The following is a 23,073-nucleotide window of genomic DNA, read 5'->3' as shown; positions in this document are numbered from 1 at the left end:
GCTTAGTTCAGCTCATATGAATTATTGAGCATGCTGGCCGTCAAAGTTGTAATTATGCACCTTAAATATGTGATGTGTGTGTGTATGAGGAACAGACGTGGGAGGGTTGATCAGGTGAACATTGATCCGCGGCACGAAATAGGTCAGAGTGTATTGTCCTCTAAAGGGGTCAAATAATCAAATGAGATTACTCAATGATAACTCAATGACATATTGAGTATAACCTCTGATGTCTGACTTGACAGTTTTACATTTATTTGGAAAGACAGATTTCAGAAAGAGATAAGTGAAAACAGACGCAGATTCAAAATAAAACTGGAATTATAGTACACTGGGGAAAATAAATCGTTAAAGGTTCACCCCTGCTGGGAAGATGCCCTTTGGCCAACTTGTTTAATCTTTAATAATATAGGTAACCATTGCACTGAAAATACTTGTCAATCTAAATGTATGAAACAGATGGATGATAACGTAATGAAAGGGTAAATAAATTGCAGGTCCATGTAGGCTACAAGTGTATTATCAACGGGTTGATCATTTTAAGACCCATTGGCTGTAGTGGGCAACAGCTAGTAAAATATTGGAGGATTTATGCGATTTTTATTGGGCCTGATTTCGATAAATGAGGCAGTCATTTACATGTGTGCAACCCTCAGGACATTTTTTCCATAACTTCTGTAGAGTCAGTGTATGTAGAGTCAGTGCCCTTGACATGATTCTTGTAGGTATTTTGTGACAGTGTGAGCAGCACGTTCCCCTGGTCCCCATCATCACCTACAGCTCCATCTGTGAGCCACTGTGGCTGCAGACCACCACTGATGGCACAAACTCGTGTGTTGCCATCCCATAATCTGGTGATGAGCGTTACTACTTACAGATTTACCATTTCTAGTTGTTTAGTATAAACTATATATAGTCTCATTCATAACTCTGGCCTTTTTGGGCATACCAACCTAACACCTAGTTTTTGGGAATGAAAACTGAAAACTTTGGATTGGATTTCATTTCAGCTTACCTTAACACAAACTGATAGCTGATAGCTATAGCTCCCCATAAGTATTGGAAAATTAAACACATCCGAATTATACAGTTTATGGCAATTCCCTAAAATAAGAAAAAAACAAAAATAAAAAATAACCCAAACACCAAACATCTTTATAATCTTATCTCTTTAATATACAGAAAATAGGTATAAAAACCTGCAGTGAGCAACTGTAGCTGCATGTCAGCATTCTCAGGAATTGTCAACAAAACAATGAAAAAATAAAGTGCAAGGCCCATAGATTGAAAATTGTCTTGTATTTTGTAATCACCTTAATTGTAATTGAAAAAAACATTGACGAGCAATTGGTTAGTAAATCCCTAAATTAGATAAATAAAGCTCTTTTAAAACCATTGTCCTCAATCTTGTTTTCATCTTGGTTCATGGGTCAGAGAGGCCAGCTCATGTAGGAGAAGAGCAAAGGTTGGACGATCATCTGGTTTCTGGGAATGGGAACAGAAAACATTTTGTGATTCAGCAGTTCCTCTGATAGAAATACATTAAATTCCTACACTCACCTCCTTCCAGCACCACTCCATGAGCTGGTAGATGGTGTCTGGGGCCAGCCGGGGCTTCAGCAGCCTCAGGCCTGCGCTCAGGGACTCCACCACCTCTGCATTGGTACGGTTCTCATAGGGAAGACGGCCCTCGTTGTACACCTCCCACATAAGCACCCCTGAGCAGAGGTGAAGAGGGAAACAATGCAAAAGGGGATTGGATGCTGTTGCTGATTACATGGCTGTTTCATGTCACATTAACTTCAGTAGTATTATTACTTTCTATATTTAACTCCATTGACTGATTATGCATAAAAATCACCTCCAAACATTACTCATAATTTATCATTAAAATCTTGAGTAAGAGTGCCTTATTATTCATTATAAACTACTATGAAGTTGACATATTCCCCAAACAAACTAATGTTTTCCTAGCAATCAACTAGTAGAAATGATGATAAAACATAATAATGTTTATGATCTGTTGGATACAAGAAATTCACAGCCAGTGACTACAGAATCCTGTCACAGGGAATGCTAGTTGGCATTGCCCCCCATCGATAGTAATACAAAACAATAAACTTATTAAGATGCATGAAAGAGGTCTTCAAACACACATTTCTTCTGCAGGTGTTCAAAATGCAAATTTTTTTTCAAACAATCTTGTGCTTTGTGAGCTCAACATAAAATGTTTCCCACAATGATGACTAAACCTTAGTGGTCTCGCTAAGCTTTCAATTTCAATCACCCGAACTGGGACAGACCTGCTTTCACTGGTGACCTCATAATTATTTAAAGTATTCCAGAAAGGGCAAAAGAAGATATGTTTTAAGTCCACAAAGACCTGGCAAACACTGAAATGCAACGAAACAGACAGGTCAACACACCAAATGACCAGACGTCGGACTTGCTGCTGAACTTGCAGAATTTGATGACCTCCGGAGCCGACCACTTGACAGGGAACTTGGAGCACTGGGAACTTGTGTACTGATCATCAAGAACAAATCTACAGTCCGGACAGTGGACACGTGCCATTATACAGCTGTAAGATGACTTTTAACCATAGCAAAAACATCACAAATACTGTGATACACAATATGAGGGACAGTACAAGATTTGGTAAACAGAGAAAATCACACCTGGTCATGCCAAAGTCAGACACCTTCACCTCATCATTCTTTGAAACGAGACAGTTCCTGGCAGCCTGCAAGTAAAAGAGGAACAGATTTGGGATGAACTTCTCTGACAAGCCTGACAGAAAAGTGGGTTATAAAAAGTTCTTATTTGCTGGTTCACCAGATCTCTATGGATGAAGTTGGAGCTCTCCAGGTAAGCCATCCCCTCACTGACATCCAGACACATCCCCCACATCAGGTTCTGAGTCAAATGCCCTTTCCTTTCTTTCAGGTAGTCTGACAGACAGCCATTTTCCATAAACTCAAACACAAGACACATGGGAGAACGCTGGGTGCAGACGCCGTAGAGCTGGACCAGTTTACAGTGGGACAATCTCCTGTCCAAACAAACATGGCCATAAGTTGATTGGCTTTCAGCTCTTCTTGTGTGGATATCATCATGAATAGTACTCACATCATGACTTTTGCCTCTTCTTTAAAATCATCATCGGACATGCACTCTTCTCTTATCATCTTCACTGCAACTTTTGTCTCCCTCCACCTGCCCTCCCGGACCAGCCCAAACTGGCCGCTGCCTATCTCCTGACCCAGGATCAGCTCCTCTGGGTCCACCTCCCACTGATCTGTTGTGTGGAAAAAGGGAAGTGTAGTGAACAACACCTGTAACAACCATAAAGGCAGATCATCGGAGGAACAGAGCAAATGGGGAACTTCAGCTGATAACACACCCCGAGTACATTTCTGTAAAGCATAACAAAGAACCCACTAGATGTCGGCAAAACATCCAGTGTTAAGTTGTGTCAGTTTTGAGGTCCAGTTTGACAAGCTGGGCGATGCACAAAAGTTCATATACTCAAACCTCTTGAGGGATCAGCATGGTCCTGGGAGCAGCCTCCTTTCAGAGAGACTGGGTGTCTCAGACGGGTTGTCATACCTGTAAACAGATAAACACATTTACAGATAGCCTGTTCATACAAAGCTATTTTTAGAAATTGCCATTGGCCATAATGTTTGAGAACAAGGAGCTGATTTATAAATCCAATCTCCTTTTAAAAAATTTCCAGCAATGCTGTTGTTTGCGGAAAGCCACAGTTACCGGCAGCATTGTGTTGATGGTAATGGATGAGCTCAGGAATGGTGCTGAACAGGTACTTCTCTGCCAAATAAAATGTACCCTCTCCTCCTTCTGTCTGTCTGATAAGATAATGTTTCACTCTTGGATTCTTCTCCCCATTAGACCTTAAGGAAATAAAAGGAGAGATGTTTTGACACAAAGTTTCCTCAGTCCGCATCTCAAATTCAAAATATATACCTTAAAGATAAAGCTTATCTCAGCTCACTTGTTATCTGTTGGAACCTAATTTTAAAGCAATCTTAAATGTGTATCAGGTGATTCACTTTCTAATTATATGAATATAATTTCATTATTTGTACCAGTTAGTGACATAAAGATAGTATAGATGTGAAATTACCCTGGGGCTTTGGTGAAGACCGACACTGTGTAGACCCCTGCTTGCCTGGAGTTTCGAACCATGAATGCACCTTCTTTTCCCTAAAACCAAAATGTTGAAACCACAGAAAACCATCTAAATGTAATAATACAGCTCTTTCTTGTTGATTGTTCTTCTGATCTGCAGCTTAAAACGGCATTGGCCAGGTAGTCACTTTGCCTAATAGATGATGATGGATAGCTGCTCTACCTCCCACTTGCAAACTTTAGCAAAAAAGTACACAGCAGGAAATTCAAGAATGGAGGAAACATTGTGGTTGTGAAACATTGTTCAGGTCCTATGTCATGTCAGATTCTCATTTTGCAGGAGCATTTGCATTAATTTTGCAAATGCAACACTACTGTAGGTGGCACAGTCACTGCAAAAGTGCACTGCATTATACAAAAAGAACATCCTGCTAATCAGAAGTATTGCTAATGAAATTGATTTTTCAGCTGATAGTGTAAACAAGTGTAAAGAAACTGCTTTTTGGATCGTTAAACACTGAGGCTGATTTTACCTCTTTCAGTAGTAAATCCTCTGCTTCCGCTCTGGTTATATTGTTGTTGTACCATCTGTGAGATGAAAAATAAATCTCAACTATTCATTTCCATACAGAATGAGTTTGCAGTCATTGGGATGTTAACTTGCAACACAGAAAACAGAAATGAAATCAAACTCACTCAAATCTCTCAAAGTTGTTGCTATTTTTTTCAGCTATGTATGTACTTGGGACAAAGCCTGTATTCCTGATGAGAGATCAGAAAAAAATTTACATCAACTAATCATCCTTATACGAGAGCAAGTGCTGTTATTTTTCAGCGTAAGCAAAGAACTAAGATGGGGGAGCCAGTCCTTTGTCACATACCCCTGACTGTCCTGTACAGCCCACCATTCAGGATGGAAGCCATTAACCAGAATGTACTCCTGATCTTTCTGAAGAGGCAAATCATCACATCCTTGTGGAATGTAGTCTTGCAGAGCGATTACTTTCCTCTGTTTTGCACCACGTAGTTCCATCTGTCAGAGATAAAAAATAAAGAAAAAGCCTCCCTGAAAACGATGTTACGACATTACCAAGTGGTATGAACTTTAGAAAAAGAATACATTCTTGCAACATGTTTCAAGAGGAGAGCAACAGAGTGGAAAAAATAATGTTAACACCTCACAGAAAAGGACTTTCACTGCATCACAAGGCTATTCAGGTTCAATTTCCAGTATTTGATATGAACAATACAAAACAAACAATACAAAATATATCACAAGGCCCAAGACCCATCTGACAAGCCAGAGCCAAACAAGTGAAAGAATGAATATCATATCATATCATATTAATATAATTTGTTTTTTTTCTGCCCCATGTAACTTGAACAGTGTTGACTCTCCCATCAGTAATATTTCAATGACAGGACTTATTATTCATGCTTAAAGTTCTACCTCTGGATCAGGGAGTTGAGGGAGTGGCTTTTTGGAAGCTGTGGAGAAATAATGAGAAATTTTCAGCTGAAGAGGGATTCTGACAAATCAAAATATGTTTTTATAGTTGATTTAAGATATCCAACACCAAATACTATAGATCAGTTTCAACATTTGACATAATCACATGATCTCAGTGCATACTTTATATATACTTTGATAATACAATGCCATGTTGTATCAAATGCACAATATAGGAAAACATTAAAATATATGTGAGAACTAGAATTAATACAAACCATATCCCACTGGATCATATACATAACAACCTGCTGCCAGTTTCTCTGACTGTTGGCAGCATCTCCATTTTCCATCCATCCAGAAGTTTGGGTGGTACTTTGCAACCAAGTCGTTGTTCTTTGTCTCTATATGAGACAGGATTAAATAAATCTATTGTATATCAGGCTCATGAATTTACATTATATAAAATCCAAGCCTCACCATTATCTATTGAATCCTGTATCATGACCTTATATCACCAACTTACATTGCTATTAATTCTTACCCTCTTTCAGCGCTCTGACCCATCTCTGACGACAATCGTTGTCTGGGGCGAAAATATAGAGGTAATGGTTGCCATGAAAAACCTATGGAGACATTTGTATTTTAGAAAATGTAAATAAATCATATTTTCTGTATATAACACTATATTTTATACATGTGTTTCTCACCTGAAAAGGGTACTTATAGATGCATGGAATGGGGATATCAGTACACACAATCTCCACACATTTAATTCTGGAAAGCTCAATGCAACCTTTCATCATGGGCTTTTTCTGTAAGAACACGATCCTTACTTTATTTACTCTACACACCAACAAAACTCATATTAAAGCCAAGGACACCAGATTCCCAAAAACAGAAGTATTAAATATGTGAATACTTACCCCTGGACGGCGTTCAGAATACTTCAGGTCTTGTGTGTCCAGAACAAATAATCTTTCTTTGTAGTTACAAGGTGATGTTCTTTTCTTTTGTTGAGATTTTTTGATCATTGTTCCCTTCAAAATCACCCTGGGGAACATGGTAACGATTATGAGCAAACCCAATAAGTAACTAAAGGAGTTGTAGCCTCTGGAGAGAAAGTGAATACTTCGCCGTGACAGAAAAGAAAAAAAAAAAAAAAAGCAGTGGATTACTTGACTTGATAGAAGCTGGGGAGCTTCCGGCATGTAGTTGTTGCATTCAGTAAACCACATCCTTACGGCAAAAAAAAAAAAAAAAAGAAAAAAAAAGAATTGTGCAAGCAAACAAACACCCATGCACACATGTGTTTGCACACACACACACTATACATGCACTCACATGTACTTTCGCTAACGATGTTGCAACTGCTTAGTCTGTGAAATGCGCAGTGAATTGGGGAAAATTCTTGAATCTTCATAGTTTTGAGCATGTTATACCAAATATTTGCACATTGAAGATAAAATCTGAATCCTGGAAATAATGATAAAATGCTTAGTTAATGATATACACATTGCTGTTGGTTGCTTTATATTTTTTTATTATTAAAAGCACAAACATATTTTTGTTTGACCTAGGAAATGGTGTATGCATCAGTGCTGAATTAATAAAGAGTAGTGTTATAGTGATGACAATGTTTTTCCAATGCCTTTTAGGATTTGCTGCATTTTTGTTTTATTCATGGGAATGTTAGAAAACTGATTTGACTTCAGGCAACAACAGCACTGGACTTCAGCACACATGAAGAGAAAAAGGTGAATCCATTCATCCCCCAAAGGCCAGACGGATTTAATGGATGCTAGAGCACCACCATCAGGAAAAATAGTTCCACAAATTTATTCTTAAATCTGATGAGACTGCAATTCTAAATTGAGGTGGATTATCCCTCATAATTAGATTAAATTAAAATATGATATGAAACCGGTAAAAAAAAGAACAAAATAAAACTCTTTCTGGAATAGTAATACTTGTGTCGTTAACGCTGTTGCCGTTGTGATTATTATAGAAGTTTGGTCATACATGGCTGTTTTATGAAGAAAATCGAGCAGAGATTCATATTTTGCTCCAGAATACACAATTTTGATCAATTAATTCCAAAACATTTCTGACCAATCAGCGTGTGGTTTGTTCGTTTGTTCGAGGATGGCTCAGCCAATGGGCTAAGGACAGAGGCCAACGTCCATGTTAGTGAGCGAATGGAGACGATTCAGCAGGTCGTGAGCTGATTCCCCGGTTCGCATTTACACCGCTCTTTTCAATCTAGGTCTTTATCTTTGTCTGTATTTGTACGGGGGAGTCGTTGGAGAGGTATGGAAAACATTATCTCTGTCTTTTAAATTAATGGCGTTGTTAGTTCCCTTCAATTTTGATGTAACGACGTAACTCTGCTAGCAAAGTTAGCATGAACACTGCTAATTGGCTAGCTCGATGTCCAGAAAACACATTTGGCAAAGTCGGTACAGATTTTGGACAGCAAATGGTAGAATCGTTTGGTCGTACAGGAAACCACCACCGCAAATAGCATGGCTCTCTTATGTTAGCTTTCAGCCCCGCAGACTACTAGCAGGGTAACTTTGTCCTTACGGCGGTTCGTTTGGGGAGCTGCCAGATGCTGCCTCGGCTCCCAACAAATACACACAGTGAGCTACGTTACAGCTTATTGCAGAGGGAGAAATTCAATACTGCTGCATTGAAGCAGGTAACATTTTTCCGTGACTGGTATGTCTACTAAGAAACATCTCACGAACGGTGTGGATCTTACTGCATTGTGTTTATGACGCGTATTTACACATGCTGCTCACAAATCAGAGGAGAATTACTTTACTATGACTTAACATGTAAAACTTAATCTCAAAAGCTAAGCTTCTTTCAGCAGTGTGGATATTCTTGGTGTTTTAAATCTTCTAATTGATGTATGCTTGTATTTCAAAAGTATTAAACTACTTTTTTGAGGATAAATAAGATTTTTTTTTTTTTGCCACTTTGTCACCAGGTAAGCACCATGAGTGAACCACAGCAGGTTAGTGCCCTGCCTCCTCCACCGATGCAGTACATCAAAGAGTACACAGATGAAAACATCCGCAAGAGCTTGGCTCCCAAGCCACCTCCGCCCATCAGAGACAGTTACATGATGTTTGGCAACCAGTTCCAGTGTGATGACCTCATCATTCGACCTCTAGAGAGCCAGGGTATTGAAAGGCTCCATCCTGTGCAGTTTGACCATAAACGAGAACTGAAGAAACTCAACATGTCCATTCTTGTGAACTTTCTGGACCTGCTGGATATCCTTATCAAGAGTCCTGGCAGTATAAAGCGTGAAGAGAAGCTGGAGGATTTAAAACTTCTGTTTGTTCACATGCACCACTTGATAAATGAATACAGGCCGCATCAAGCCAGGGAGACACTGCGGGTGATGATGGAGGTACAAAAGAGACAGCGACTAGAGACAGCTGAGAGGTTTCAGAAACATCTGGAAAGGGTGGTGGAGATGATTCAGGGGTGCCTCGCCTCCCTACCTGATGACTTACCACAGATGGAGGGTCCAGATGGAACTGCTGATGGGACAAGGAGTTTGTCTGCAGCAGCTAATATTGGGTGTTCTTCTGGACAGGCCCAGAGGCTGAAAAGTGAACCCATGGATGTAGAGGAAGCTGGTGCCAGCTGTATGGCAGTGGGTCAACAGGACAAGAGTGTTCCTGCATCAAAGAGAGACAAAATATGGGATAAGGATGCTGCTATGTGCAGTATTATTGATGAAATTGCCTAAGTTTGTTGTGTAGTCATGTTTTTTTTTTATTTGTAAGTCTAAATTGTTTTTTGTATACTTAGTGTAAGAAGAAATGAATGAGTTTGCAGTGCTTTCAGTGGGCCAGATTTGTCTGGGATGGTGTTTTATTTAAAAGCTATATTATTACCATTTCATGTTCACATGTTCAAAGAATTTGAATATCACACAGATAAATTAGAATGCCTCCTCAAGCATTTGAAATAAAACTGCTTTTTTAAAATGTGGTAAGAGTACAATACTGTTAATTCACACAACTGTGCTGAAAACTTTCAATTTGAAAGAAATGATTTGATGCGTTATACTTACACAATGTTAAATCTATAAAGATCAGTAAATGCAATGTATGTGTACACACTGTATTACATAGTCACGCCTCCCTCCTTAAAGCCTATTCATTTTAAGCTATGAAAGTGCAATGAAATGCCCCCCCCAGAGGTTTACATATTCAGGATTGTAAGGGAAATGCAACTCTTTTACAAGGTTGCCTGTGGACATGCTGCAGGTTAATTTATTTGGTTATTAAAACCTGACCACAAAGCTGAAGGGCTTAAATTTGATGTTTCAAATCATATACTTATGCCACATGAAGTACACTAGCTTCACTTCACTTGCGTATTACTAATCTAGTCCCTGTACCAGCAAGTTGCCACAGCTTTCCATATGAAGATAAAAAAAAATATACAATTTAGGGGAGAATTTAAAAAACAAATAAAACCAACTAAAATCTATTACACTAACTAATGATTTTCAAGAGAATAGGTTCAAACATGAACTAAATTGTGTAACCGATGCACAGAGGCTCTGTTATCAAACTGCTCTGCAGCATTGTCCTGCAGAAAGGATGCCCTTTTCCCTCACCTCAGTAACTCAGTCTGCCTCCAAAGGATCTTGTTCTTACTTCTGCATTACAACGGGGGAGTTAACAAATCTTTTTTTAAGGCATAATTTGGCTTATGTCACGGACCCGTCCGTCACCCCGCCCACAGGCCAGGATTTTGATTCCCGTGCTGGAGTTGCCTTCACTGACGGCGGCTCCTTCCCATTTCACACGCTCCGTGACCGCAGTGACAAAACACAGCGGGGCCATCGAGGCATGTACCCCTCCACCCTTTAAATTTAATCAAACCGAGTGAAAAACAAGTAAGTTTTGTCGCAGAAATTATGTTATGAAACTCGGCATCCTCGCGTTTCACAACAGGGCGTAAAGCCTCCGTCTCATCCAATAGAAATGCGCCTCGCCGCGTCACGTGATCTTTATTTATGTAACGTAATGGTGTTACACAGTAACCCAGCTCTTGTGGCTGTGCGCAAGTCGGTATCGGGGTTAAACACGGACACCGAGCACCGAAAAGAAGGATAATTCGTATTCTCCTGTATTTCTGCCGTGCACGGAGTTTGGAGCGGACCACTGGACTGGAAGCGGACTTTTCTTTCTTTCTTTTTAAATAAATACACAACCTGCTTGAAGAGGAAAGACGTCATGTGTCCCAAATTAAAGACTAAGTTAAAGCTAAAATGTATAGTGCCAGCTTTAAGTTAAGAGGAAATCATTGAGGTGAGCATATGAGAGGTGAAATTAGCCTTAGCCTAGCTGGACGTCACCCGGTCCGGTTGTAGCAGCCGTGACATAAGAGGGGACACGGTTACTGTCCTGCCGGCTGCTGCAGTTATTTAAATGGTCAGCTCACCGCCGCCGCAAAGAAAACCCCATTCCGTCTGCATTGCATCAACTGAAAAAACCGTTTTTCTCCCCTCGGGACACTGCCCCGGAGACTTACACCGTCCCACCATGGATCTGCTGGAGTGCCCGCTCTGTCTCTTCCTGATGTGCGAGCCGGTGACCGTGTCGTGCGGCCACACGTTCTGCCGGAGGTGCGTGGAGGGCCACCCGCCGTCCAAGTGCCCGGCGTGCAAAGTGAAGCTAAAACAGAGAGAGGTGAAAAGCGTGAGGAACAACGTCCTGCTGATCAGCATCGTGGAAAAGTGCTGCCCAGACGAAACCAGGATCAAGTGCCAAATACAGGAGAAGCTCAAAGCCAACGAGTACGCAGAAGCTTTACGCATCACAAACGAGGGACTAGACTTAGGTAAGGGGAGACCGTTTCATCACAGATGTTGGTCTGATGTGTGCTCAGGTTCACCGCTGAAAGCATATGTACATAAGACGACTTGTGTGACCATAAAACTAAAATCTAAATAAGAACACGGTAATTTGGATTCCCACTTTTACGCACTGCACTCACGCTTGGCTGGTTGGCTGACGATGACAGTGCGTCTCTTTCACATAACACCACTAATGCATGCGCGGTAATGTGTGTCAAGGATTCACTGAATTCTCCGTAATGATGACCTGAATATAAATCTGGGTCAGTTATCAATCTCCAGAGTCTTACTTTCCTATCTGATCACATGGATCCATGAAGGCAAAGCCACAAACACTCATGTTCTGTGCAGAATAAAAGTTATGTACTGGGAAAGTAACTGCGCACAAGTCATTTTCCCTCTCTGTCAATAACAGGAGCAGTGATAGCTGCTGTTTGGGAAAATATTGGGCAGTAGGAGTTTTAAACAGTCCCTGTTTGTAGAACAGGCTTTCTGTGCTTTTTAGCACGCCAAAGTTTATGTGCAATAATGGGGAATGTAAAGATGTTGTGCAATATTTTCAGAGCTCGGGGAATGCCTTGGATTCTGAGAAACAGCCTTGCAAACAAACATTTTACTCTGCTTCGTCTATGCAGTCTTTGCTGGTGCAGATGACCGTATTTTACAGCAGCAAATGCAAAAGGGACAAATTCTGCCCCAGATGAGTTTTTCTTGTAAGTAGGCGTCCTAGGAGGAGTGTTTGTGCCTCGGTGAATCAATGTGCTTTTGAGATATCCTACATGTTTGCCATCTCCTCCAATCCAATTAAATACTGCTGCCTTACCCTCCTCCACCTCTCTCCTTATGTAATAATTTCCTGGTAGCTCTGTCTGTGACAGTTTTGTATGTCATCAGAGAATTATGGGTGGGCCATTTGGCTTTCACATTGGCATTGTAGACACTGAGAGTGTCTGTAATTAAAGCATTTATATAAAGTAAATAAACATGACTTGACTGGAAAGGTGGCTTTAGTAGCTGAGTTATAAATATGCTCACACAGACAGATCAGTTGAAGCATTTCATTTACTGGACACAAAAGTACAGTAAACACAGTTTGTACATGTTTTACTTTCAGTTTAGACTCATGTATGTAGAAGGGTGTACACTCATTTTGGATTCACTTTGGGAGGCTGGCTTCCGCTGTTTTAAAATCATAGTGGATGCAGTGTTATTTTTTTGTGATCCAGTAACATTTTATAAACAATGGCAGTGATTGAGAAGGAGTATTTGATCAGGATCATTCATGTCTTGTTAATGTGTTACCTATTTAAAGTCAGTATCAGCACAAATGGCATCAGATGATTGGCTTATGAAAGCAGCATTATTTGTTATGTATGCTGTTTCATATAATAACTTAATACCTGTCAATATGTGTACATTTTTTATTATGAATTGAGTAAAGGTGAGTCCAAGCACTGAAGCCTCGCCTCTTCAAGGAGCACTACCGCTACAGCAAGAAGGTGCGCTACTGCAGGCCATTCATTCCAGCAGCTATCAGACTATAACACCACTCTGTTGCAGCAATTAAATCTGCACACTGGACTAATTATATTTACATTACATTTTTTGCACTACTTGAAAGTTTTTCCTATTGCTACTTTATCATTATCACTGCCACTTTACATGTGTCTAGTACTTCTACTCCTTGTCTTGTGGTTGCTGCTGTAATGCTGAATTTCCCATATGTTTGATAAATAAAGCACCATCGCCATCACCACCACTTTCTTTCTCTTCCTTCTGTTTTCTTGCATCCCAGTTCCAGATGATCTGAGTTTAAAGGTGTACAGAGCTGAAGCTCACTGGGGCCTGTTGCATTTCTCTGATGCTCTGACAGACCTCGACTACCTCTGCTGCCTTCGCCCCAACTGGACTGAGGTGAGACAGACCAGATTTGATGAAAACACATAAAGTTTTGCTGTAATGGCATCTTTTAATTTTCATATCCAGTATTGTTTTAAAATTTGCCAAAGAAAATCACAGCGGGCATTCATCATCATCATTCATTTAACATGCATTTTAATTTATCTTGTTATATTTTAACATTTACTGACCCCCTTAGAGAGATTTTCTCTGCTTTTATTCATGTTATGTCATTCATGAAGTTATAGAAACAGCTATTTATGTCATAATTTCATTTCATCACTCTATGACAGTGGGCGATGTGCCGCTAGTGCTGAAACGCCTGCTGTGTGTGCTTAGTTATATTGTTTTTTTAAATCCTTAACCTATACCTATACATTTCACATTACATTCAGTTCCTTGTGCAATTGCATAGGGAGAGGAGATTTAAACAGTTTACTTTATGATGTGATGGTATGACAGAATTTTCATGGTTTCAGTAATAATATGCTTTACATGTGACACTCACTCTTACAGTGATGTGCTGATTGCACTCTTGTGTTTCTGCAGGGCTTCTTTCGTAAAGGGAATGTGCTGCTAGAAATGGGTCAGCAGACAGAGGCCCTCATCCAGTTCCACTATTGCCTAAAACTTCAGGCTGACTTTGTTCCTGCCAAGAGTCAAATCAAGAAGGTTTGTGTACATCACTGGCCACTCATCATAAGATAGGATCATGTTCCTTTAGGCAGAAACTCAAACCAGATGTGATTTAACATGCAAATCTGAAAATATAGTGTTTGCATAGTTCATTTATGGTTCATTAAGAAGAACAAACCTGAGCATGGATGCAGAAGACTTTCCTAGTTATGAGTGTGCGATTTTTCATTTGAAATTCCATCTTAATCGAAATGATGTTGAAATGTTTAGAAAGTAAATCTGGGTTGCATGACTTGTCTGCTCTGATTAAAGATTGTCTCCAGTAGGTGTGGGTGCAGTCTGTGGATATTATTGCTGGAGGTTGCTGTCTTTTTTTGGGTCTTGCTTTGCTTAAAATTTTTTTATGTAATTCACAGTCTAGTTTTAGTCTGTGTGGGTTTTCATTGTGTGAATTTTTACTTCAATTGTGTTTTATTTCATTGTTGTTATTGACACTGTTACATAGTAGTAGTGGTAGCAGCAGAAGTACTGATGTCTGATGAAAATATCACAAATGCAAGAAAGCAAAAGTAATAAAATAACAGTGAAAATATTTTAAATACAAATAACATATGCCACATTTTTACAACAACAATTACAACAGCAATTGTTTACAGACACATTTAATTTTTAAATGTATTTCTAAGAAGAAGAAGAACAACAACGAAGCACCTATTTTCATTTAATCTTGGTTTACTTACCTTCATGTGAATAATTTCTGTTGTGAAATGGATTCAAATGACAGATCCTGGAGGCAGAGGGTATGGCAGTGCCAGAGGAGGTGACCTGTATGCTGCAGTTAGTGTCAGAGTACTTGAAAGAGCCCTGTCCCATTACGAGCCTCAGTGGTTCACAGGGGCTAACACACCCCGAGGGGCTCAAACACCCACCTGGAGAAGTGAAAGAGGGTAAAGAGAGGAGAGATAAACATCAGGTGAGCTGGTTAGGTTTCGTGAGTGTTTGGTTTAGAATATAAATATAACCCCAACTGATCAGTGTGTGTGTCTTTTGGTTTCCAAGATGAAACATGACACAGGCACTGAGTGTTGCCTCAGTCTCTGCCAAGCTGTGTCCTTCCTGCCTGCTGCTGAAGAAGATGAGGAGATGATGATGAGGAAAGTAGAAGGACATGACAGGGGTATGCTGACACGCCAAATATACAAAGTTCTACTCTATACTGCTTTGCCATAAGACTCAATATGTGATTTGAAATTGCATAATTATTGCCAATTGTTTTCTCAGTATTGATCAGAAAGCTCTGAACTGACAGTTTGATATCCCCTATCTTTCAGGTGAAAGTAGTCACAGCAGAGGGAAAACTTTGGGTGTTCTCTCTGTGTCAGACTTTGAGTGCCCTCTTTGCATTAGGTCAGTGTCCTGGTGTGCTCCCTTTGGTCAAAAATGCTCACTATTTGAACCTTGCCTGCTGTAGAGCTGTAGATCAGGCTGAGTCTGTTGTTGCGCTGTTTTTTCTGCTATTAATGTACACAAATAATCACCACTCACATCTACTGTACAAATAGCACAAACATTCCTCCTCTGCAAGCCTGTGTAAACTATAGTTTAGGCCTCTCTCTGTTCTCTGAAGGTTGTTTTTTGAGCCGGTCACAACTCCCTGTGGTCACACCTTTTGTAAAAACTGCATCGAGCGAAGTCTGGACCACAACCTCCGCTGCCCACTCTGCAAACAGCCACTGCAAGAGGTAACCACCTACAGACACTTTCATATTTCTCTTTTCTACCGAATCGAAAACAACACTCTTTTTAACTTGCAACCATTTCAACATTAAAAGCTGATTAATTATCAAAGCTTTGCTGATTTCACCTTCTTGTGGTCTTCTGAAGCCAGTTTTAGCACAGTCAGGCTCATAACTGATTACACTTAAATTGTCCATTTGCTAATAATTTCACATGAAGCTGCAGGACGAGAGAACTCACTGTATCCTCGTTCTTCTATTTTGCTTGTCAATGACAATCATACTTATACATATATAGCCCTTGTGTAAACACACACAGGGAGATCACGTTTGACTAAAACATTCACTTAATAAATAAATATTAAAATGCTTCAAAGTGGAAACTACTAATTCAAATGTTCATGTTTTGATAATGTCATGTGACAGCTGCTCATCAGTCCCTCCCATTTTTGAGAAAGTGATCAAACATTTTGAGGCACTTCCAACTTGACTCAAAAATGAACTGATTAGATTTTAGTTACATTGTTGCTACTCACGTCAAGGTCTTAGTTGTAACTGAAATATTCACACACAAATAAATTCTGGACTGGTTGGCAGGCGTTTACAACAACAAGGTTGTAATTGTAATTTTATTGTTGGAATATCCTGGATTGTTTGATTAGTTATACGATTATATATGATTATTGACAACCCGCTCTTTCTCCTCTCTTCTTAGTACTTCAAAATCAGGAAGTACAACCCCACAGTTCTGCTTCAGGACATTATGACCCAACTTTTCCCCTCACAGCTGGCTGAGAGGAAACAGATCCATGATGCTGAGATGGCTGAGCTCTCTAAGTAGGCAGATGGTCATAATACAACTTACTCTTTATTGTAGCAGTCGTTTGACCCACTTACTGATTTCTTTTCCGTCCCTTCCATTGCAGTCTTACTAAGGACATCCCTATATTTGTTTGCACGGTGGCCTACCCTGGAGTACCCTGCCCGCTGCACATCTTTGAGCCTCGATATCGGTTGATGATGCGTCGCTGCATGGAAACAGGCACCAAGAAATTTGGCATGTGTAGCTATGAACATGGCAAGGGGTATAAAACACAGTCAGTGTTAACACATAAATAAATATACATAAACAAAGTATGTTGATGATCCCCCGGAAAGGGATAAAGACACAAAATGTAATAGATATTTCACTTTCTCTGCACCACACTGGCAAATATGATGATGTGTTTTTAGCTGTATAAACAGAAGCTGTTGCCTCTTGTGCCGCAGGTTTGCAGACTATGGCTGTATGCTGGAGATCCTTGGCCTAGAGCTGCTGCCTGACGGACGGTCCTATGTGGACACTGTTGGTGGCAGCAGATTCAAAGTGCTCAAGAGAGGTCAGAGAGATGGCTACCACACTGCTGATATAGAGTACCTGGAGGACCTTAAGGTTAGCATTTGGAAATCACAAACTATACTTTCACAGAAAGATGCCCAAAGAAAGTGATACCTTTACTCAGCTTCATCACTGGACCTCTTCGTGCTCGCCCCCATCTTTGTCTTGTTTTCTTGTCCACTTTGTCCTAGGTTGAGGGTAGTGAGCTGGAGCTTTTGCAGTGCCTCCATGACAGTGTGTATCAGCAGGCTCAGGACTGGTACCAGCGCCTGGGCAGTCGCATCCGTGAGCAGATCAACAGACAGTATGGCACCATGCCGGAAAAGGAGGAAAACATTCAGGTTGAGGCTTTAACACAATTGCGGCAGTAGCTGCTAGCTTTCACATTCATAATTTTTATAATCATTACCATGATACTGATAAACTGGCACATGGTAGCCAGTCACATTGTCCACTGCCTAAATGATATTTCCTCACCTATTATAACTGGCCATGGATAGCTTATTTTGGTGTTATTCTTTAAAACCATTCATATTTTTCATTTAATTTATTTTGGGCTCTTTTAGTCATAGTTAAATTAAACCTGTGTTACAGATAAACCATTGTTCAATTAATGGCATCAGAAAATGAAAATGAACTTGGCAGAGATTTCAAACTTGTTTTTGATTGGTCATTCTCTACATGGTAGATAATGTGTTCTTTTATTTTTGTCAAAGTTCACTTAATTTTTTTAAATGCTGTGCAGACTTTTTCCAATCAAACTGAATGCAGAGCTTCAGCACAGAGAAGAGGTGATATTAACTTGGTAACTAATGAAAAAAGGCATTCTGTTCATCGAGATAGCCTTCATGTGTAGTGCAAATGAAATAACTGGAAATATTTGGCCAGATGGAATAAATGAATAGAAGATAAAAAAAGAACAGTTAAGAAATTGTACACATCATTCACCATTTAAAAATGGGGAGCAGCGATGCCAAGGGATTCCTCTGAAAAGGACTAATTGGCTTTTTTGGTACTAAAGACATTTTCATGTTACTCGAGGTTATATGTTTCTAATCGAATCCCTTTGAATTGTTTTATAGGCCTCGTCCAACGGCCCAGCTTGGTGCTGGTGGCTCCTGTCTGTCCTCCAGCTGGACCCTGCCTATCAGACCACTGTCCTGTCCCTCACCTCACTCAACGACCGCTTGGGACACCTCCGCCTAGTCCTTGAGTACTTCTCTCAGAGCTAGGTGTCATAATACAGCAGCACTGAGGCTCAGCCAGTTGAGAGTCTGATAATATGCACATGCAGACAAATGGAGTGAAATCCAATGAATGCACTCACTTCATTGAATTCTGGGTTTCAGTTACTTTTCTTTGGACTTCTCTGAATCATAGAGGGACTGTTCAAGTCACAGCTCATGGCCAAATTACCTGGCAGAAAGCAGAGAGATAGTGATTTTGCCACAAAACACAATGGTGGTACAGGATTGGATTTTTGCTCCTTGACTTTTTCATTGTTGTCACTTCATTTTGTTCTCTGGAAATTCAAGTGGCTTCAGAGTATCTAAATGCACACTGAACTTCAGGAGTGACCAAAGATTCTTCTAATGTAAAGTCATCAAAGTGATTAACAGTCTTTTGTGGATAAACTAAATCAATCAAAATTATTTTCTAAATAATTTTGTGAAAAACTGACACTAGGTGTCACCATTTCCCCAGCTATCACATAAACAAGAAGACCTGAGCATGAGTCAAGAAAGTACAGTATACTACACATGCCAAGTCAAATAAGCATTATGTTTGGAGTGAGAATAAACAATAATAATATTGCACAAGTAGAGTAAGGTTTTTTTATGATTATGCATGTCAGAGGATTAAAGCCCATATGGGGAAGGCAATCATTTTGGATTTCTTATACACGTTTGGTGAATGCTTGTGTTTGCTGAATGGCATCACTGGTTTCATTTATTAGCCTTAAAAGCAATTCTGGCAGATTAAATGCAAATTAGTTATCTTAAAAGATCCCTATTTATGGACTGGCGACCTGTCCATGGTGTACCCTGCGCTTGCCCAATGATAGCTGGGATTTGCCCCAGTGCCCCCGTGACCCAGAATCGGATAAACAGTAGAATATGAATAAATAATATTGCAATAACTATTTACAGTGTCCCTTTGAGAGACATTCTTTTTGGCAAAAGCTAGAGAATGTGCATGGATCCTGTTTGTTGTCACCTGATGGTTAAAATCCTTTCTCTGAAGTTCTGACAGTGAAGAAATTGAGTCATTGAATTGAGATTAGTTTTATCGGATGAGCCTTTGCAATCACGAGTGTTGATGGTCTGTTACGGATGAAGCAGTGCATGCATCTACAGTACAGGCCAAAAGTTTGGTCACACCTTCTCATTCAAATGAATAGAAAAGTGTGTCCAAACTTTTGGCCTGTACTGTATGTCCACTGCAAATGAGGAGTCATTTTATCGATAGCCATCTTCACTAGCAGAAGCGTAGGCCACAACACCTACCTCTGGGTTCTACCATGGCCCTTCTAACGCCAGTCTTGGTGCTTCTGAGTGCCTGGGCCAAACCACCCCGTGACCTGCTCGAGAGTTTCTCTGCGGAATAGAGGAAGGTCTGTGTGATTTTAGTCATAGAGTTCATTTGTATAGTGCTACATTCCACAGAATGTTAAAGCTCAAAGGGTTCGTGCAGTTCATTTACTAACAAATTTAAGCTTAAAAGGGTGAAAGGTGAGAGATAATGTGTGTTGTTTTTTTTTTTACTTTGATAAATGTGCCATTGGTAGCTATGTGTTATGTCTTTTAGTGGGATTGTTAGATAAATAGTGAGTTAATGTTAGTCTACATCACAGATTCTGACTTAAGGCTTTGGCCCTCATGCCTTTTGTGTGGTGGACAGTGAACTGCCATCTTTCCATGGCCAATATATCATGTTAAACAGTCAGAAATAATCCAGCAGACACACTTAAAGATATAGCACAGTTAAGTGTGACATTGTATTTAGGCAACAATAAAAAGGGTCATCCTGAAACGGTCATGCACATAAATGTCATTGAAAGACAGACTAATAGACAAACAAACTAACAAACTAATAGACAGATGGATACTGGGGATCGTTGGTTCCAATCTCTGATTTTTGAAATTAACATTAACTCACGGAAAAGAAACTACTTCAACCATCTCTCAACATGGGTTAATGGATTTGGGCGTTATTACATATTAGAGTTGTAGACCTTTATGTGCCAGTTATCATGAAATGACTTGCTGATATCACTAAAGAATAACAAGCATCATAAAGCAGACATGATTTCATCAAAAAGGGACTGAAGTTCTCTGAAAATTTCCTTGAATGACCAGCATCATAAGCCTTGAGAGAAACCAATCATGAGAAACATTTCATGACTGCCACTCCCTCGTGTCCTGTTTTGTTGTACTGTGAAACTATTTGGTGAGTTTTGTTTTCTGATGCTATGCTATACTATCTCACGTAATTGCTTTGTCTTTCAAATCCATTCACATTACTTTGCATCACATTTAAAGACACAGCCTGTCACTGAATAAAATGGTGATGTGCTTTAGCTGATGATTACGGACAGTCTTAATGGTGGTTGACTCTTAAAAACAACACTTTATTTCTGCACCAGTGTGCCAAGATGCTACATATTTGACACATTTGACAAATCACTTATTTCACCCGAGTGTTTTCTTTTTTAAACAGTTTAGGATTTGCCCATAATGTTTTCCTAACGTTAATTCATTTTGCTCCTTTTGTACACCAGCAGGCGTCTGTTAGCCACAGGTGCAGAAAATATCCTCCAATACAGTTACATAACATTTTGCACTGAATAATCTCTAATACAGAACAGAGCATAGTAAGGGACTTGTACTTGGCAGCGATTTCCAGTGAGAACAAGTCTTACACTTGTGTAGGCTGTGAAAAGCACAATGGTTTCCTGCCATGTGATGGAGCTTTGTAGAAAACGTTGGCTGGTGTGGTGTGGTCAGTGGTCTGTGGGCTCTATGCAAACTACAGACACGCTTTTCATTCTCCTCACTAATATCTCCTGTTTTAACCTACTGAAAACAGCACGGTTTGTATCTTGATTTATTTGTATTCATTCCTCTGCCTCCAATAGCAGTAAATTACTTTAAAATGATTATTGTTTATTTGCCTGCCCCCTTGGATGACTTTTTAATGTTAGTATAAATAAAGCTTATTAAAGCAAATCATGCGTTATCTTCATTTAATGTACGTGTGTCTCAGTGATTTTTTTGGTCATTAAGGTGATAACACAAGACAAATGGAAGTGGAGCGATCTATTGCATTTCACTCTATGAGAGAAAATTGGTAGAGGAGAGGGGTGACGGGAGAGAAACGGTTCTCACTTTGGCTCAGAAACCGTTATAATTACTGGGACAACTGTGAAGTGCTGCAGCTGCAGCAGAAATAAAGAAGCCTTGGGTTTGCTCCTGGATGGTTTTCCCTAATTTGGGGGAGGGGGGATATATCTTAAATAATATCTGTCCAGATAGTTTACTACTTTGTTTTTTTTTTTTATCTAATCCAATCCATCCAGTCTGTAATCTGTGGAAGCCAATCCAAAGTGGGATTCTGACAACACCAGTGAAAAACGTAACCAAGTCTCTCACACAAAATGCACAAAAATGCACAATGCACAAAAACATCTCAAAAACATCTAAATACAGCCAATGAAATCACTTTCCACCAGGGGGCAGTCTGTAGCAGTGGCAGGATAACAGACAATTACACAAATGATTGATACTTTTACAAAAAGGAAGAAATCCTAAAAGATTGTGAATATTCCCTTTCATAGAGCCTCATACCTCCTCTGACAATGTTATTCTCCCAGATTGGGTAAAAAAAATGAGATTCAGGCTGGTAGGGAGAGTGCAATGTGAGAAACAAGCTGGGATAAGTTAGTTATTTCCCACTTAACTCCCCACCCCCAAAATTAGGGAAAGAAAAAGGGATGTGTGAGTGTTGGCGCGCAAGAGCTAGGCCACTCTATGAATAAGAAGGAATAAAAGACAGCATAGCAGAAGTAAGGCACGTTTCATGCCAACATCCTCTGCATAGGAAGCAGGCAGATGAAAAGAGGTTTCACTGGCTTCAGGGGGGTTCTGTAATGCAGCTGAGTGCCTACATCAAAGCCCATTACATTTGAAGAATGCCACTGCTTTTCTGTACTAAATTGATCCATCGGCTTGCACCGACTCCCTGCTTGTGTATGACTGAGTAAGGATGACAGGCGTTTTGTAGGCGTTATCACAAGGGGGGGAGCCGCCTGTGTATATGTGTTTGGATGTGTATGCGTCTGCTATGAAGAGGGCCGGATTTCCTCACTGGGATAGAAATATGAAAAGATGATAGGATATTTGAATGAGTTTTGGGTTAGCATTTAGGTTTAGGGATTAAAATAGGAATTTATGTTAAGTGAGGGTCAAGGTGAGAAATACAACAGAGAGAGTGGTTTCAATGTAAGTCTGGAACAGTATATTATAAAAGGATGTGTGTATGTGTGAGAATCTTTAATAATTATCCTCCATAATTATGAAACGACTCACTCAGGTCTCCACAAAAATAGACCAGCCTGCTCTCAGTGCAATGTAGAATAACAGCAAGGGAGTCACTAAGAACATGAGAGGAACAAAACCCAACCTGGCAAAACTCAATGTCAAGAACAATGCTATCAATTGGGAAACTGGGAAACTTTGTCTTTGAAGTGAAAAACGTTTTGTTTACCTTGCACATCCAGAAAGACGAACACATAGCTAATTCCTGCAGATATAAGTGCGGTGAATTGAAGCAGAGTCAAGAGGAGGGAAAGATAGAGGCAAAGTGCTCAAGTTGCCAAAGCTGCAGTTTTGTGTGTGTGTCTGTGTGTGTGTTTCACAGTGCCCCTCTT

The 23,073-nt window shown here is 39.9% G+C and overlaps 3 protein-coding genes across 3 annotated transcripts; 2 read left to right on the top strand and 1 right to left on the bottom strand.

Annotated features, from left to right (window-relative positions):
- Positions 1–1,150: 1,150 nt before the first annotated feature.
- On the bottom strand, positions 1,151–6,734 carry itk (IL2 inducible T cell kinase). The gene is made up of 17 exons (XM_029512152.1): positions 6,529–6,734; positions 6,313–6,417; positions 6,147–6,228; positions 5,881–6,006; positions 5,603–5,640; positions 5,034–5,185; positions 4,849–4,914; positions 4,686–4,740; positions 4,148–4,227; positions 3,772–3,914; positions 3,535–3,609; positions 3,130–3,298; positions 2,836–3,052; positions 2,679–2,743; positions 2,427–2,545; positions 1,561–1,718; positions 1,151–1,485 (listed from the first exon to the last, which is right to left on the bottom strand). Exons 1-17 carry the CDS (start codon positions 6,664–6,666, stop codon positions 1,414–1,416), a joined length of 1,860 nt encoding a protein of 619 aa, XP_029368012.1. The 5' UTR covers positions 6,667–6,734; the 3' UTR covers positions 1,151–1,413.
- Positions 6,735–7,778: 1,044 nt separating this feature from the next.
- Positions 7,779–9,707, top strand: med7 (mediator complex subunit 7). The gene is made up of 2 exons (XM_029512720.1): positions 7,779–7,912; positions 8,598–9,707. The coding sequence occupies exon 2, from the start codon at positions 8,607–8,609 to the stop codon at positions 9,369–9,371; it is 765 nt and encodes a 254-aa protein (XP_029368580.1). The 5' UTR covers positions 7,779–7,912; positions 8,598–8,606; the 3' UTR covers positions 9,372–9,707.
- A 744-nt stretch (positions 9,708–10,451) lies between these two features.
- Positions 10,452–21,373, top strand: lonrf4 (LON peptidase N-terminal domain and ring finger 4). Its single transcript, XM_029513098.1, has 12 exons — positions 10,452–11,479; positions 13,291–13,409; positions 13,944–14,066; positions 14,815–15,003; positions 15,090–15,207; positions 15,362–15,437; positions 15,658–15,772; positions 16,482–16,603; positions 16,693–16,851; positions 17,036–17,198; positions 17,336–17,485; positions 18,227–21,373. The coding sequence occupies exons 1-12, from the start codon at positions 11,068–11,070 to the stop codon at positions 18,374–18,376; spliced, it is 1,896 nt and encodes a 631-aa protein (XP_029368958.1). The 5' UTR covers positions 10,452–11,067; the 3' UTR covers positions 18,377–21,373.
- The last annotated feature ends 1,700 nt before the right edge of the window (positions 21,374–23,073 follow it).

The sequence above is a fragment of the Echeneis naucrates genome, chromosome 10 (assembly GCF_900963305.1).
Source record: "Echeneis naucrates chromosome 10, fEcheNa1.1, whole genome shotgun sequence".
In the NCBI taxonomy this organism is placed as follows: Eukaryota; Metazoa; Chordata; class Actinopteri; order Carangiformes; family Echeneidae; genus Echeneis; species Echeneis naucrates.
The sequence above is the reverse complement of the archived record's forward strand: the minus strand, read 5'-3'. Positions and strand labels throughout refer to the sequence as shown.